At 35.2% G+C, this 14,775-nt stretch overlaps 1 protein-coding gene and 1 pseudogene across 1 annotated transcript; both read right to left on the bottom strand.

The window, feature by feature from the left end:
• Positions 1-934: 934 nt before the first annotated feature.
• On the bottom strand, positions 935-3,073 carry LOC100264188 (L-type lectin-domain containing receptor kinase IX.1-like; annotated as a pseudogene).
• A 2,428-nt stretch (positions 3,074-5,501) lies between these two features.
• LOC100259008 (L-type lectin-domain containing receptor kinase IX.1) lies at positions 5,502-7,831 on the bottom strand. Its single transcript, XM_002262712.4, has one exon. It carries the CDS (start codon positions 7,741-7,743, stop codon positions 5,677-5,679), a length of 2,067 nt encoding a protein of 688 aa, XP_002262748.2. The 5' UTR covers positions 7,744-7,831; the 3' UTR covers positions 5,502-5,676.
• Positions 7,832-14,775: the final 6,944 nt, after the last annotated feature.

The following is a 14,775-nucleotide window of genomic DNA, read 5'->3' as shown; positions in this document are numbered from 1 at the left end:
AATATTTGAAAATTTTAGAAGCAGTTTTGTTGAGATGCACAGAGGAAGGACTATTTCTAAATTGGTGAAAGTGTCACTTTATGATGAACAAAGAAATTGTCCTTGGGCACATTGTTATGGTCAATCCTTTTACATTATTTATAATGTATTCATACTGTCCTTTTATAATTAGTTCAATAGAATGATAAAAAATTTGAGATATAATTAAAATATATATCATTCAATTACAATTTTAAGCATTGTTCTTTTTCAAAGCCATGAATGAAAATTGTATTTATATTTATCAAATATATAAGATTGAGATATAAACTTTTTCTAATCTAAAGTATGATATTTAATTTAAAATAATACAGACATGTAATGTAATAAAATTTGTACACACAAATTTTAATAAAATAATTCAAAATTAAGGAATTATCAACAAATTTACACTTTTCTCCTTCTTTTGTTTTTGTTTTTGTTTTTGTTTTTGGTTCCGTTTTTTTTTTTTTTTTTTTTCCTTATAGAAAAGGATAGATTAAATTTAAAATTCAAATAATAAATATGAATCTAATTGTTTATATTTTTTTTATAAATTTAAGATTTAATTATTTTGTAGTTATGACATATATTATAAAATTGGAGCCTCCCTATTTTTTCGGTGTTTATAAATGCCCCACTTCCATACTTAGCTTTAATACATCTTTATAGAGGATTGTGATTGATATAAGAACCCCATTTTAACATAATTATTATTTTAATTTCCTAAAAGTTTAAAAAATATTATGTTTATGAAATCCTAAAAGTTATTAAAAAAATTTATTAAATCAAATTTTAGAAAATTTGTAAGTTTATATTGATTTTATCAGATTTACTATAAATAATATGGAAGATACTACTAGTTTCAGGAAACAGAAATCCATCCATACACGGTGACGAGCACTACACATTGATTTCAGAAGTAAACTAAACACTTCAAATGCATAGCAAACTGAAACCAGACAAACTTATGAAGAACTGAGCGATTGTGCAGCAGAGATGCAGATGGAGAAGAAGTTGCAGAAGATGTGAAGTTAGATGAGTTTGTGCCAGCAGAAATGCTTGGAAGCTGTGACTAGCCTCTTTCAGAAATGGTAGCAGTGTAGCATGCTTGCAGTGAGAAGGCATATGTATTTGCTCGAGGAGCATAATACATTGGCATAGTCATGTTTGAAGGGAGAATAGGCAATGAAGCTTGATAATTAAGGCCATTAACTGCTTGCCTTATTGCAGGGCGAAGATTGCAGTCTGGGTGAGCGCACCAAAGCCCCACAATCATCAGGCGTTCCATTTGTTTCTCGTCAAAGTCTGCAGATAGTCTTGGGTCAGCTGCTTCAAGAAGCTTTCCTACTCCATAAAGGGCCCAAACCCACTCCACCAATTTGATCTGATTTTCCTTGGCTTTTGGTTCCACAGATTTTCTTCCAGAGCAAATTTCCAAAGCAACAACTCCAAAACTGTAGACACCGGATTCCTTGCTAGCATTGCCTGCCATAAGACATTCAGGAGCCATGTACCCCATAGTCCCTGCCAAAATTGTGGTTTGTGACTTTTTCCCATGATCAACAAGCCTGGCTAGCCCAAAATCACCAAGCTTCGCGTTGAAATCTGCATCCAGAATCACGTTACTCGATTTTACATCTCTGTGCACAACACATTGTTCCCATTCTTCATGTAGGTAGAGCAACGCTGAGGCCAATCCGGTAGCAATTTTGTACCTCATTGCCCATGTCAACAAGGTTTTTCCTTCAAACAAATGAGAGGCCAAACAACCGTTTGGCATGAAGTCGTATACCAATAGAAGCTCTCTTTTTTATGGCACCAGCCCATGAGTTGCACCAGGTTCCGATGCCTCAATCTACTGATGATCTTTACTTCAGATGCATACTCTTTTACCCCTTGTTCAGACCCTCTTGAGACCCTCTTAACAGCAATGTAGGAGCTTGGATTCCGCAAGAAACCTTTATAAACCCCACCAAACCCTCCCTCTCCAAGCTTCTCTGCCTCTGCAAAGTTATTTGTGGCAAGAACCAACTCATGACGCGTAAACTTCCGAGGCCCAGTACCCGTTGCAAAATCTTCAACCATGGACAGGTCAAAATCAGGATCTTCTACCCCTTTCTCACTTATCCCTTTCTTCCACAAGCAAAAGAAAACCAATCCCAACCCGGCCACCAGGGCACAAACGCCAAAACTCAATCCCACCACTACTCTATCAGAGATTTGTAAATCTGATGAACTGAAACTCCATGAGTAAATGATGTTTACCTCGTACAAATCTCCTGTTGCACTTGAGAAGCCAATAGTAACGAATTCGGGCAAGTAATTGCTCAGATTAACTTTGTAATAGAGGCTTTGTGGAGTGTTATCATACAAATCATGAGTGACAGATAATACTCAGATCTTTGGAAATAGAAGCGCAACTGATGGAAACATGATTTATTTTTCCTTCCAGAATATGAATGAACCATGGTTGGGTTTCCACAGATTTCATGGAGTTAATATTGATACCAACATGATCATATTTTGGATCCCAATCATTTGGATAAGTATCAAACTCCACTGCAAAAAAGTGATTTGCTTCTGAGTTCAGCGCCTGCTGGTTGTTAGACACAAGACCCAGGCCGCTGCCTCCTCTCACATCTGAAGGCAATTGGGTACCGTATGGAGCAAGAAAGAATGCGAGTCCCTCACCATAAGAAAATTTTCCTTGGGAATCAATTCCAAATGAGAAATTGGTAGAGAAATCAGCCATCCTTTTCGAGGCCTTGTCCCAAAGGTGAAACGGCTCACGATATGTAGCTCGACCCCAACTATCATTCATCTTTTTCTCCTGCTGGCTTCTGGTGAGGTAGATGGCTTTGTCACCAGAATAAGAAGCCTGCCCCTCAAAATGAATTTGATTACAATTCGGATCAAAATCATTAAAACTGAAAGATAATGATGAATTCGCTGAAGGGATCATTAGAGACAAGAAAAAGGAGACCATGAAGATATGGAGTAAAGGAAGTGTATTTGAATGGAGTAGGGCAATACCAGCGTTGCAGACAGCCATGGTTGGAAGGATGGTTGAGTTTGAGAGTTGCAGATTGCTAAATAATTTATAGTCGCAAGAGGCTTCCAAAATTGTCTAAAGCCCTTAACAACTTATTTTTTCCTAAAAGGGATAATTATATAATACTAGTAAGTGCCCATGTGCTTGTAAACCGAGCATGATATACAAATAATTTTGGACAAAGAAGAAATAGTGAGAATAGGAGATATCTACATTTCTTGACAAGATTTGTCGACTGCTGTCAAACTTTGATTCTCAAACCAGAACCTTTGAAGGTCTTCAAAGCCTATTACAGATTTGCAACTAATCAAGCTCTATCTTGTGGAGAAAGCCAGAAGATGTTTCTAGAAATTCAACTTTCTGAAACTAAAACTTTCTTTAAGAATGCTTCTCAAGAACAACTTCAAAGCAAGGTTAAAACATTTTAAGGACTTGCATGGAAACTGTTCAGCATATCTCATAGACAAAGCAGCTGAATGGAACTCTATTCTAGAAAAATTGACTGGGGAGCTGAGTAGCTATAGGTAAAATCCGGAGAGTAAAGATGCAATTATGGAATATGTCTTCAGTGGTCAGTGATTTTAACCGGAGAGTAGAGTAGCATTGCTTTCTTGTTCTCTAGTGTTCGATGTCCTGGATGTGATGGGCATTTTTCAGATGAAGCAATAGCACTAATGAGACCAAAGCAATAACTTGTTGACTGGTTTATTTCCCTTGGATGTTAAGTCAGTTCTTTGTTATGCAAATTGAAGTGGAAACTGTTTATAGAATCAGAACTTTCTTGGGATCTCTATGGGAGTCAAAAACCAACATGGTAGTGAGACTTCTTGAATCTGGACTACCAAAGCTTCAAACTTCCTTTGGCATTGGCAGAATCCCCCATGCTCACTTCCTGAACAGGCTGAGAAGTTTGCAAAACATCAAAAACTAAAAGCAACAGATATATCGTATTACAACCATCTTCCTCTGTCAGTTATGCTGATCGACATCTGTTGCAGATATGGGGAAACTATGTTGAAGGAGAAGAAGTTTCCATTGGTCAGCTACCGAGAGCCAACAGAAAGAAGTGGTTGGATGCAACTATATTATACGGATAACCTTCTACATGTGTTAAAAGGAAATAATGGCTTGTCTTGCTGATCTTTATTCTCAGGTAGTGGTTACTTCATCATACAACTGCAGCTGTCCTTGTTTATTTTCATCCCAATGCAAATGCTATCAATAATCTTGGACCTGATACTTGATGATTCAAACTCATGTTTTACAAAAAATATTCTAAAATTATGTTTGGTTCCAGGAAAAGTACTAAGAAAAAAAAATTAAAGAAAATGATTTTATCATATTTAATTATTCTATAAAAAAATATCAAAGAAAATAAACTATAATTAAAATTAATTAGAAACTCATGTATTTTCAAATTATTTAATTTTTAAATCAAAGAATTAAAATAAGTGAAATAATTTTAAAGTAACATATACAAATAATTTATAGACTTTAAATCTTTTTTTTTTCTTTTTTTTTCACACTTTCCCTCAAATTTTCTGAACCAAAAATAACCAAAGGAATTTAGCGGGCTCTCTCTCATGTTCCATTATCTCTCCTATAGTTGTCTAGCTGCCTTTGAGATTGGAAATACAAATAATTGTCTCCTGGATAAATGTCACATCCCATACTACTATGTCATGTCTGATATTATTTTCAAAATCAATAACTTATTTGATTAAATAATAGCAGTAAGTCTATTTCACCTACATTATCATTTGTATTCTTGTTTGCTATTTTGGATCTTTCTTATTTGACATGTTCAGATTCTCAATGCACCTCTAGGACTCTTGAATCCCCAGAAGACAAATTTGAATTGTTCTACACTAACTATGGAATTTAAGAAATTATTCCATACAGTTGGTTGAGGTGTCTTGACCCTTCAATGACCTCTGCACATGGCCTTGCTGAGCTTGGCAGCATTGCATTCGTAAAGTTCCCAATCTTGGATGGGGATTTGGATTTTGGTTAAGATGCAGCTAAGTGTTTTGATTATATGACATTAAACAGCTCAAAAGAGCTCAGGTCTGTGATTAGGATAAGGATACTTCAGGAGGAAACGTGAAGGGACAAGGAACTGGGGCAGTCCCTAATGCAACTATAGTTTTGTAATTAACACATGTCTACTTAGATATATATGGATGGCTGTAAGTGCTGCACCGGTACGACTGAGATTGAATCTTGAGAGGGTTCAAGAAAGCCTTTTTTTTTTTTTTTTTATGCTGAGAAAGGTGAATGAAAAAGTCAGACAAAACTCCAGATTCGATCCTCTCTCTCTCCCCTGTTTTATGCTCTGTTTTGAGCAGATTTTGTGCGTCTTTTCCCCTGAAACAACAGCCAACAGAAGCGTTAAAGAGTTTACCTATAAACTAGTATGCGAAAAGCATAAAAAATTAAGGCTGAATTTTCTTGGTGAGTACGTAAAAGATACAAAGGAACTACTGACAGGCATTCTGAGGTGTGGCGATGGATATCCAAAGCTTATACATCGACTTATAATTACATGTAATAAACATATAATACACAAAGAAAAGAAACTACCAAATGCACTCTACACCAACTTAACGTGTTATAGAAATAAGTGTCGCAGATGGAGAAGAAGCTGCAGAAGATGTTGTTATCTTTGATGAATCTGTACAATAGATGGAAAGCTGGGTTTGACTTCTCTCAGAAGCGGTGGTACTGGATGAGGCTGGAAGCAAGACTGTAGACATCGCTCCAGGGATAGAGTACGTTGGGACGGGCATCTTTGGAGGGAGAATGGGCAATGGCGCTTCAAAATTAAGGACATGGATTACTTCCCTTACTGAAGGCCGGAGATTTCTATCTGGGTGAGCACACCAAAGCCCAACAGTCATCAAACATTGCATCTGTTGCGCATCAAATTCTGCACATAGCCTAGGATCGGCTGCCTCTAAAATATTTCCTTTCCCATAGAGATCCCAGACCCATTCCAGCATCATTATTTGATCTTCTTTGGCCTTTAGGTTAATGGGTTTTCTTCCACAAGCTATTTCTAAAGCAACCACCCCAAAGCTGTAGATATCAGACTGCTTGCTGGCCTTGCCTGTTGTGGCACATTCTGGAGCCATGTAGCCCATGGTTCCAGCTAAAACTGTGGTTTGTGATCCCTTTCCGTGGTCAACAAGCCTAGCTAGTCCAAAATCCCCAAGTTTAGCGTTAAAACCTGAATCCAGCATGATGTTGCTAGATTTTATATCCCTGTGCAGTACACATTGCTCCCATCCTTCATGAAGATAAAGCAATGCTGATGCCAACCCTTGAGCGATTTTGTACCTCATCTCCCAAGTCAGCAAGCTTCTTTCACTAAAAATATGAGACTCTAAGCTGCCATTGGGCATGAACTCATAAACAAGTAGTAGGTCTCTTTTCTCATGACACCAACCAATCAGTTGGACCAAGTTCCTATGTCTCAATCGACTAATGATCTTTACTTCTGATACATACTCCTTTATCCCTTGTTTAGACCCACTTGATACCCTCTTAACAGCAATATAAGAGTCCAATTCCTTCAAGAAACCTTTGTAAACCCCTCCAAACCCTCCTTCCCCAAGCTTCCCTTCCTCTGCAAAGTTATTGGTTGAACTAGCCAATTCATTGTACCGAAACTTCTTGGGTCCAGTACCTTTTTCAAAGTCATCCTCCATGGACAGCTGATCAATGACTGGATTATCAACTTTTCCCCTTCTACTTTTCAAGAACAAAAACAAAACCAAACTCAAACCACCAACGAAAGCACATCCACCGACAGTCAATCCCACCACTAGTTTAACCTTGATTTTTCTTGAAGGATTAGAGTTGGGATTGGAAGTTGGCGTTTCTGCTTCTGGCGATGTTGGATTTGTTTTATTTTCATCAGTCTGTAAACTTGAGCTGAAACTCCATGAATAAATGGCATGTATGGCTGATGCATTTCCTGTTGCACCTGAGAAGCCAAAACTAACCCATTCTGGGAGGTAAAGCCTCAGATCAACTTCATAATAAAGGTTATCCTGCAGAATAGTACTATCATTCCTAAAACCAGTGAAGACGACACTTAGATTTTTAGAACTAGAGTTATAACTGATCCATGCATCATTTCTCCTCCCATTTATAATACTATCCCACCATTTCACATTACGGATTGATTGAACAGAGTTGATGTCAATACCTGCGTGGGTGTCGTTTGGATCCCAACGGTTCTTATAAATATCAAATTCCACCGCAACAAAATGATTCACGGTTGTGTTCAGTGGCTGGGTGTCACTTGCAAGACCAAGACCCCCACCCTTTGTGACATTAGGCTTCTGTGAATCAGCAGGCATAAGGAAGAAGGCAATCCCATCACCATGACTACCAGAGCGGTTCTGTGTGTCTATGACGAAGGAGAAATGGGTGGTGAAGTCAGTGAGATTTCCTGAGGCCTTGTCCCATAGGTGCAAGGGTTGAACATATGTGGCCCAACCGATGCTCGCTGATTGAGCTTGTGTTAGTTGGATGATTTGGTTTCTGGGAAAAGCAGATCCCTCATAGGTTATGTTATCATTATAGGGACTGAAACTGGTGAAGTTGAAGTCTAATGAAGTTGCAGAAGGGATCATTAATAGAATGAAGAAAATAGAGATCATGGTGAAGAGAGAAGGGAAAGGGAACTGTGGCGATCGGAGGCAATACTTCCACTCTTCAAGGTAGCCATGGTTGGGGGGGATTGAGACATTAAGCATATATTCACTGTTACCAGTCAAATACTCAAGCAATTGATTCTATTGAATTTTGGAATACGCCAATGTGATTGATATAATAGATATATAATAGTTGGAAGGTGGTTTCCGGGTCATTTCCATCCTTTACATCACCCGTCCCACCTGGATTAAGTAGTTTCTTAAGGAGAGGAACATATATAAATAAATGGGACAGATGGAATAGGATGACCCATTCGGAATCTTTCCCTTTCATTCCTAGTCACACTTTTGACATATTCCAACCAGTTTTCTTCCTTAATAATAAAAGTCGATCGATAGAGTAATATACCAAACAAAGACTTCACGAATACCTAATCTAACCATGTCAACTCTTTTCTTTCTTCTACAAACCTAACATGCTACGGATTTTCTTCCTAGTTCCAATTTTTCAAAACCCTGATGGCAGCTTTTCACAATTTGTCTTGGTTTTATATATAATGCTGCTTCATTGCTCACGTATCTGCATCCTTTTTTATTGGTATATATGTTAGGTGTACAAGTGGTAAAGAAAACAACAAATATAGCAGCCTATATTACTTAATTTAGCCTTAAGCAATCTGAGACCTTTACTTCTTGGATACGTATCCTCTTATCAATAAAGAAGTACACCTTTGAATGTTTAGAAACAAGCAAATGAAGACAAACCGTTGTTGACATTTTATACATATGGTCGTGGAATGTGCCAAATTCCTTTTATATAAACCGTTGTTGACGACTTAGCTTCATTGTATTCTAAGTTTTTGTGGACCCTAGAATTCGTGGGGTTAAATGCGACTTGAAGCACTGTAGTTTCAATTTTAATATTTGTATCATTTGCTTTGTGTCCACACTTTGTATTACTTTAACTTCAATATTATTGTACCCATATTTTCTTCATGAGTTTGCTATTGATTTGATGATGCTAACTTCAAGCGTTTAGCAGAAGAGGTTGCATTTTCTACTGACAAACCGTAATATGGTTTATGTGCTTATTATCAGACAGATACATCCTAAATTGACTTGTTCTCTACAGCTGTTGTACAACTGTTATAACAAACTTTATCTTTTTATATATTCTCTTTTCCAGCTTAATATTTCCATGTATATGGCTTAAAACTAGGCAACTTTGTTATGATTTTAGCTGTATATATTGCATCGATTCCTTCAATAAAATATTTTAGAATTTCCAATCTTTTATTCTGTTACGTATTACACCAAAGCCATAAGAACGAGAAAATGCAAATTTCACAAAAACTCTTGCACATGAAATATAAGAGCAAGATGAATGAATACATTTGCTTTTCCATGAAAATCTCTCTATTTGATCAATATCATATAATAAAACAAATGCATGCCAAAGAGATGAAATTCTTTAGAAGATAAATATATGAGGATGCTACACGTAAGAAATTCTTAGCTCCTAAATTTTTTCATTCTAAAATTGTTAATCATAGGCTTGGTAGAACAATTTCACCAGACCAAGGATATGTAGGTGGGTGCACTACTACAAAATTCATTCCTTAGTACTTTCATAAATCGTTAATATTAATGAAAAAAATATGTTTGTCTTGACGATCATAATTAAAGGGTCGATATACCTTATTTCACTACAAGAAAAGAAGGGTATTGTCACATAGTTTTAATAGTGGTCAACAAATCTGAATGAAATATAATATATAGTTGTGCACATACTCCACTCACTGTTAAAGATGTTGTTACATGGAGGGAAAATTTCCTAGAAAGGCATATAGTTGCGATAGTTCATCAGCCCACTACTATAAAAGGTATTACCCTTTTTGGCCCACTACCATAGTAGGGCCCACAAATGCAACTCCTTTTAGGCCATGGATATAGGATTTTAAAGTCACTGCTGCCATATAGGCCTATATGAAAGCTAGCCTTATGGATTCAAATCCTCTTCACCTTCAAGTGATTCAAACCCTAATAGCAAGAGCTGCTTTAGGATTCTAAATCCATAATCAACTTTCATTTACTATAGGTTCAACTTAGATTGTTGGTCTTAATTAGGCAACCTTTCATACCATTCTTTGGAACCCTAACTTTCGTGTTTTCTTTTCTAGAGATTTCCTTTCTAAATGGCAAAGCAAGTGGATTTCTACATTTTGTATAGTTCCATGGTCTCGACAACAACTCCCAAGGTTTTTTTTTTCTCTCTCTCCCTATAAATTTCTACTTCTTCTTCAACCTCAAATTTTCAGGCATTGATATGAAATTCAATTACATTCGACTATTTGAATCTCTGTAGCTACTATCTGAATCATTTCTAGGATTTTTTGCGTGACTTGTTCATTTTTCTAACATTGTCATTGGAAATCCGTGGCTTGTTTCATGAAGGTCTTATTTGTGGTGATTTATGGAACCAGAGTCTTCTTAGTAAGAACTGGAATGCATGTGTTTTGGGACATTGGAGTTATTTGATTATGCCCTGTTTAGTTGCTGAGAAAAAGGGGAGGAGGATGGAGAATAAAATAATATTCAATTTAATGAGAAATTAGATTTGTGTAACTCATTTTAGTTTTTAAGAAAGTGCAGGGCAAGCATGGAGAAAAATATTTTTTAAATTAAATAAAGGAAATGAAATGTTTGTTGTCGAGCAAGTTTGGAAAACAAGAAAAAATAAATGATTTTTTAAATTTAATTAACAAGAAATGGAATGTACGTATTTACCTATTTGGGGAATTAGAGTTATTAGCTTTTTTTTTGCTTATAAAAAATCATAGGAAAATAATGATCTTTTTATCTAGAAAAAGAGTTTAATAAATTGCTTATTAGAAACCACTATTAAATGTCTAATTGTTTGGAATGTTTTATCCCCTATGTGGACATTCAATTCTCCTAGGAGCCCAAGTTAAGAACTCTAACAAAATTGATTGGTTGTAGAGGGCTACTGAACATATCTTTCTTCTAGTTTCTCTTATAAATTCATTGCTTATGTTACACCTTGATGAAGTTAAATTTGCTTCTTAAGATTTTTGCATTCTTCAAAGTCCCTTCCTTAAGCTTATATGGATTAATAACTTTTGTTGAAAAAAATCCATAATTTAGGAAATAAAAAAACAGAGGCAAAATTACATGGAATTCATGAAACACAAGGTTTGTCTTTCTTGAGGTACATACCTATAAATTATTTAATTTATGATAAGGGGAGTTGATGTCTTTGAATTTGGTTAAAGATACTAAATGAAACCAGCATTGTGCTTAGGGATAGAAAATGGGATATGACATTCTAAGTCTCCTAGTTGCATGTGTTTTTTGAATCCTGGAGTATTGAATCTACTTGATAGAAGTGATTGTCTCTACCAGTAAGTTCAAGATTTAAGATGGTTAGTTGATGTTGATGTGTTGTTATCTTGGATTAAACTTTTATTAAACTATTGTGACTTCATAATGCTCGATTTGTTTTGAATCTTGTGATATTTCTTTGTTTTTCTTGTTGTTTTCCATTTTTCATTTGTTATTTGTCAAATACATTGTATATTATTTTGTGGCTTGACACATCAATTAGGCTTGTCTAATGCAAAGCTGAATGTCGTTCATCATAAAATAAAAAGTTTGAAAAGTGAATTACCATATTTAAATTAAGGGCTTGATTTATGTTGTGGCTAAATTATGAGGTAAATATATGAACAATGATGCAACTAAATTTGATGAATATAATTCTAGTTTATCCTTCCACTTCTTTCAATTTCTTATGTTTCTTTAATGTGTATATATATATATATATATTTTATTATTATTATTATTATTATAATCATTTTCTTGAACACATTTTAAACTTAAATTATAAAATACTATCCAAAAAGGTAGAAGCAAAAGAACTTGGTTCCTTCATTGCAATTCTATGCTACTTCTATATTGAATCCCTACAGTGCTTCTCATTTTTGTTCTTGGCATCATGTGGTCTTATTGCACCACCATTATCTCTAGGAACATTGTTCACTTATGCATGTCTTTTTGAAGGCTTAACAACCTCTATTGCCTCTCTGCTATAACCCAATCTAATTTTGAAATCCCAGTTTTTGTCATCCACGATATTATTAGTGGTACCAATACTTTTTTCTCTAGAGATAGTTGATGTTGTTACTGAAAACCTACCTCCAATTGGGAGCAATGGAAATGAAAGAGATGACGAGATTGTCAATGCTATTAAGATAGTTAAAGAGTAGCTTCGGGCATATCGATCTTGGACAATAAATAGGAATGATGGTGACAATAATGGGAGGGGGTTGTTTATGTATGATCTGCCACCAAAGTTCAATCAAGAGTTGATGGGTCAGTGTTATGATATGATTCCGTAGATGGACTTCTATAAATATTTAAGCAACAAGGTGTTAAGAGAGTTGATACTGAAGGTTGGGAAGGGATGACGCAAAACTCATTAGTACTTTTTGGAACCAATATTTCAATTTAGGGTTTTGAAGCATTCTCGTAGGATCTACAATTAGAATGAAGCAAAGCTTTTGTATATCCCATTCTATGGTGGACAGGACATCTTGAGATGATATTTCAAGAATGTTTCCAATGATGTTAAGGACACCTTAGGGTTAGAACTCATACAGTGGCTTGAGTCTCAACAACCATGGATTTAAAATTCAGTTAAGAAACCATGTGTTTCTTTCAGGTAAAATCTTTTGGGATTTCAGGAGGAAGAACAACACTTCATGGAGGACTAGACTACTGGAGCTTGATCAAATGTAGAACCCAATAAAAATCTTCATAGATAAATAACCATGGCATATCAACGACGTTGGCATCCTACATACAACTCATTTCCACCCCTATTCAAATGACAATATCATTACATTGTAGCTCAAATTCATGTTTGAAACAAACGGTTATTGCTTTGAATACCACCGAAATAATCGAAAGTCCAATAGGGAACTCCTAGAAGGGGGATGAATGGGTGATTTTAAAATTTTAAATAAATATTTGTGAATTGTAATCACTTTTCTTATCCCCAAACATTATAGGGACAACCTAGATATGATACAATCCACACCATGAAACTAAGAAACTTGTGGATCAAGAATGACTCCAAGATTGTCTAGAAATAAATTTGTATGAAACCGCAACCTATTGCTTATATGGAAGCAAAAACCTTGGCATAATGAAGATGTCACAATCAATTATGGATGGATTGATTGATAAGTCGAAGAAAAACTCCACGGAAATTTTTTCGATAATTCAAAGAGTTCTAAAAGAACCAAAGAGAATTTGCTCTCACAAAATTATGAATGAAATATGTTTCTAGACAATCTTGGAGTCATTCTTAATCCACAAGTTTCTCAGTTTCGTGGTGTGGATTATATTATTTGGTATTAGAGCTTGGCACTAGTTACAGGTTTGCTTATTTTTTTTATTTGAAAAAAAAACGAAATTGAAAAAGAAGTGATATTGCGATTCAACTCTTGTGATTCTTGTTTCAATTTTACATCTTTATGTTTCTTTTTTATTCCACAAATCTGAATTTCGTTCTCCAAACAAACCCTAAATACGTAGGCTCAAAAAAACTAATTCTTTTGTGCGAATTCTGAAACCCTTAAATCCATGACACAACCTTGTTTTTCTAAGACCTTAAATTTGAATTTCTCTAGGTGAGTTCTTAGTGATTTTTTGCTGGAAATCTTGATATTGTTTGAATAGTTTTATAAGAACCTATAGAGGATCACTATGAGTGGAAAAAAGCAAGAGTAGTGAGCATATAAAAGGGTTTAGCCAATTTGATTTTGTGTGAAAACAAGAGTGAAAGTTAAGTAAATCATTCTTTGAGTGAAACATGTGAGAGAGTGTGCGATGTTCTTTTTTTTCTTTTTTTCTTTCTTTATAACTTTTTTTTGCGGCAAACATGTTAGATAACATGGACAAAAATAATTCTGAAAATGCATTGGAAGAGGTTGACCTGAAGTTTCTCTTGGAAGCTTTAATAGGTGAGATGAAGAGAGTGTTGAGAGCGAAGATGGAGTAGGTTCATGAACAGATAGATTGAGTAGAGAATGCACATGTGGAGCAGCCACAAAACGCTCCTAATGTGCGTAAGAGAGAAAGAGTTCAAACTAGGGAAGTGAGAGTTGAAGATGAAGAGTATTGTGGGGGCAGTTTTGATGAAGAAGATGATCGGGATTCAATTATTGGCAATAGGAGATATGGTGGGCGGTTTAGAGAAGCTAGGAATTGGGAAGATAATAACTTGGGTAGTATTAAGATGGAGATTCCGTCATTTCAAGGAAAAAATAATCTTGAAGCTTACCTTGAGTTGGAGAAGAATATAGAATTAGTATTTGATTGTCATAATTATTTTGAGCTTAAAAAGGTAAAACTTGCAGCCATTGAATTTTCCAATTATGCGATTATTTGGTGGGATCAACTAGTGTTAAATAGGAGGAGAAATAGAGAGCATCCAATAGAGACATGGGAGCAGATGAAAACCGTGATGAGAAGACGGTTTGTTCCAAGCCATTATTATTGTGAGTTGTACCAAAAATTACAAGGTCTTACACAAGGTAATCGAAGTGTGGATCGTATCAAGATATTCAAATAGGATTACACCCTAATAAAAATATGATTTTTATCGTTAATTTACATCTAAAGATTAACAATATATATTGAAGTATGTTAGGGATAATAATAACCACAAGAACAACCAACCTAACAAACTTAACAATAATTACAACGAATCAATAATTCGTTATAGGTATAACCACTACAAGATAACCAATTCAACAAACTCAATAACCAATTAACCAATCAATCCAATTTATTCAATATCTTTAACCAGAATATATGCAAAAATAAATATAAACCTTTTAAAACGGCCCTGCAAAATATTGGGTTAAAACAAACTAACCTATTCTAGGCAATTCAAATGAAATATCAAATATAAAGAGAGAGATAATGAGGTACAAGATTTTTACGTAGAAA

Source organism: Vitis vinifera, chromosome 3 (assembly GCF_030704535.1).
Source record: "Vitis vinifera cultivar Pinot Noir 40024 chromosome 3, ASM3070453v1".
Classification (NCBI taxonomy): Eukaryota; Viridiplantae; Streptophyta; class Magnoliopsida; order Vitales; family Vitaceae; genus Vitis; species Vitis vinifera.
This window is presented reverse-complemented; position numbering and strand designations above follow the sequence as displayed.

Bases quoted from the DNA above. Each gene is read 5' to 3' on its own strand.
- LOC100259008 (XM_002262712.4), bottom strand. From the start codon at position 7,743: ATGATCTCTATTTTCTTCATTCTATTAATGATCCCTTCTGCAACTTCA.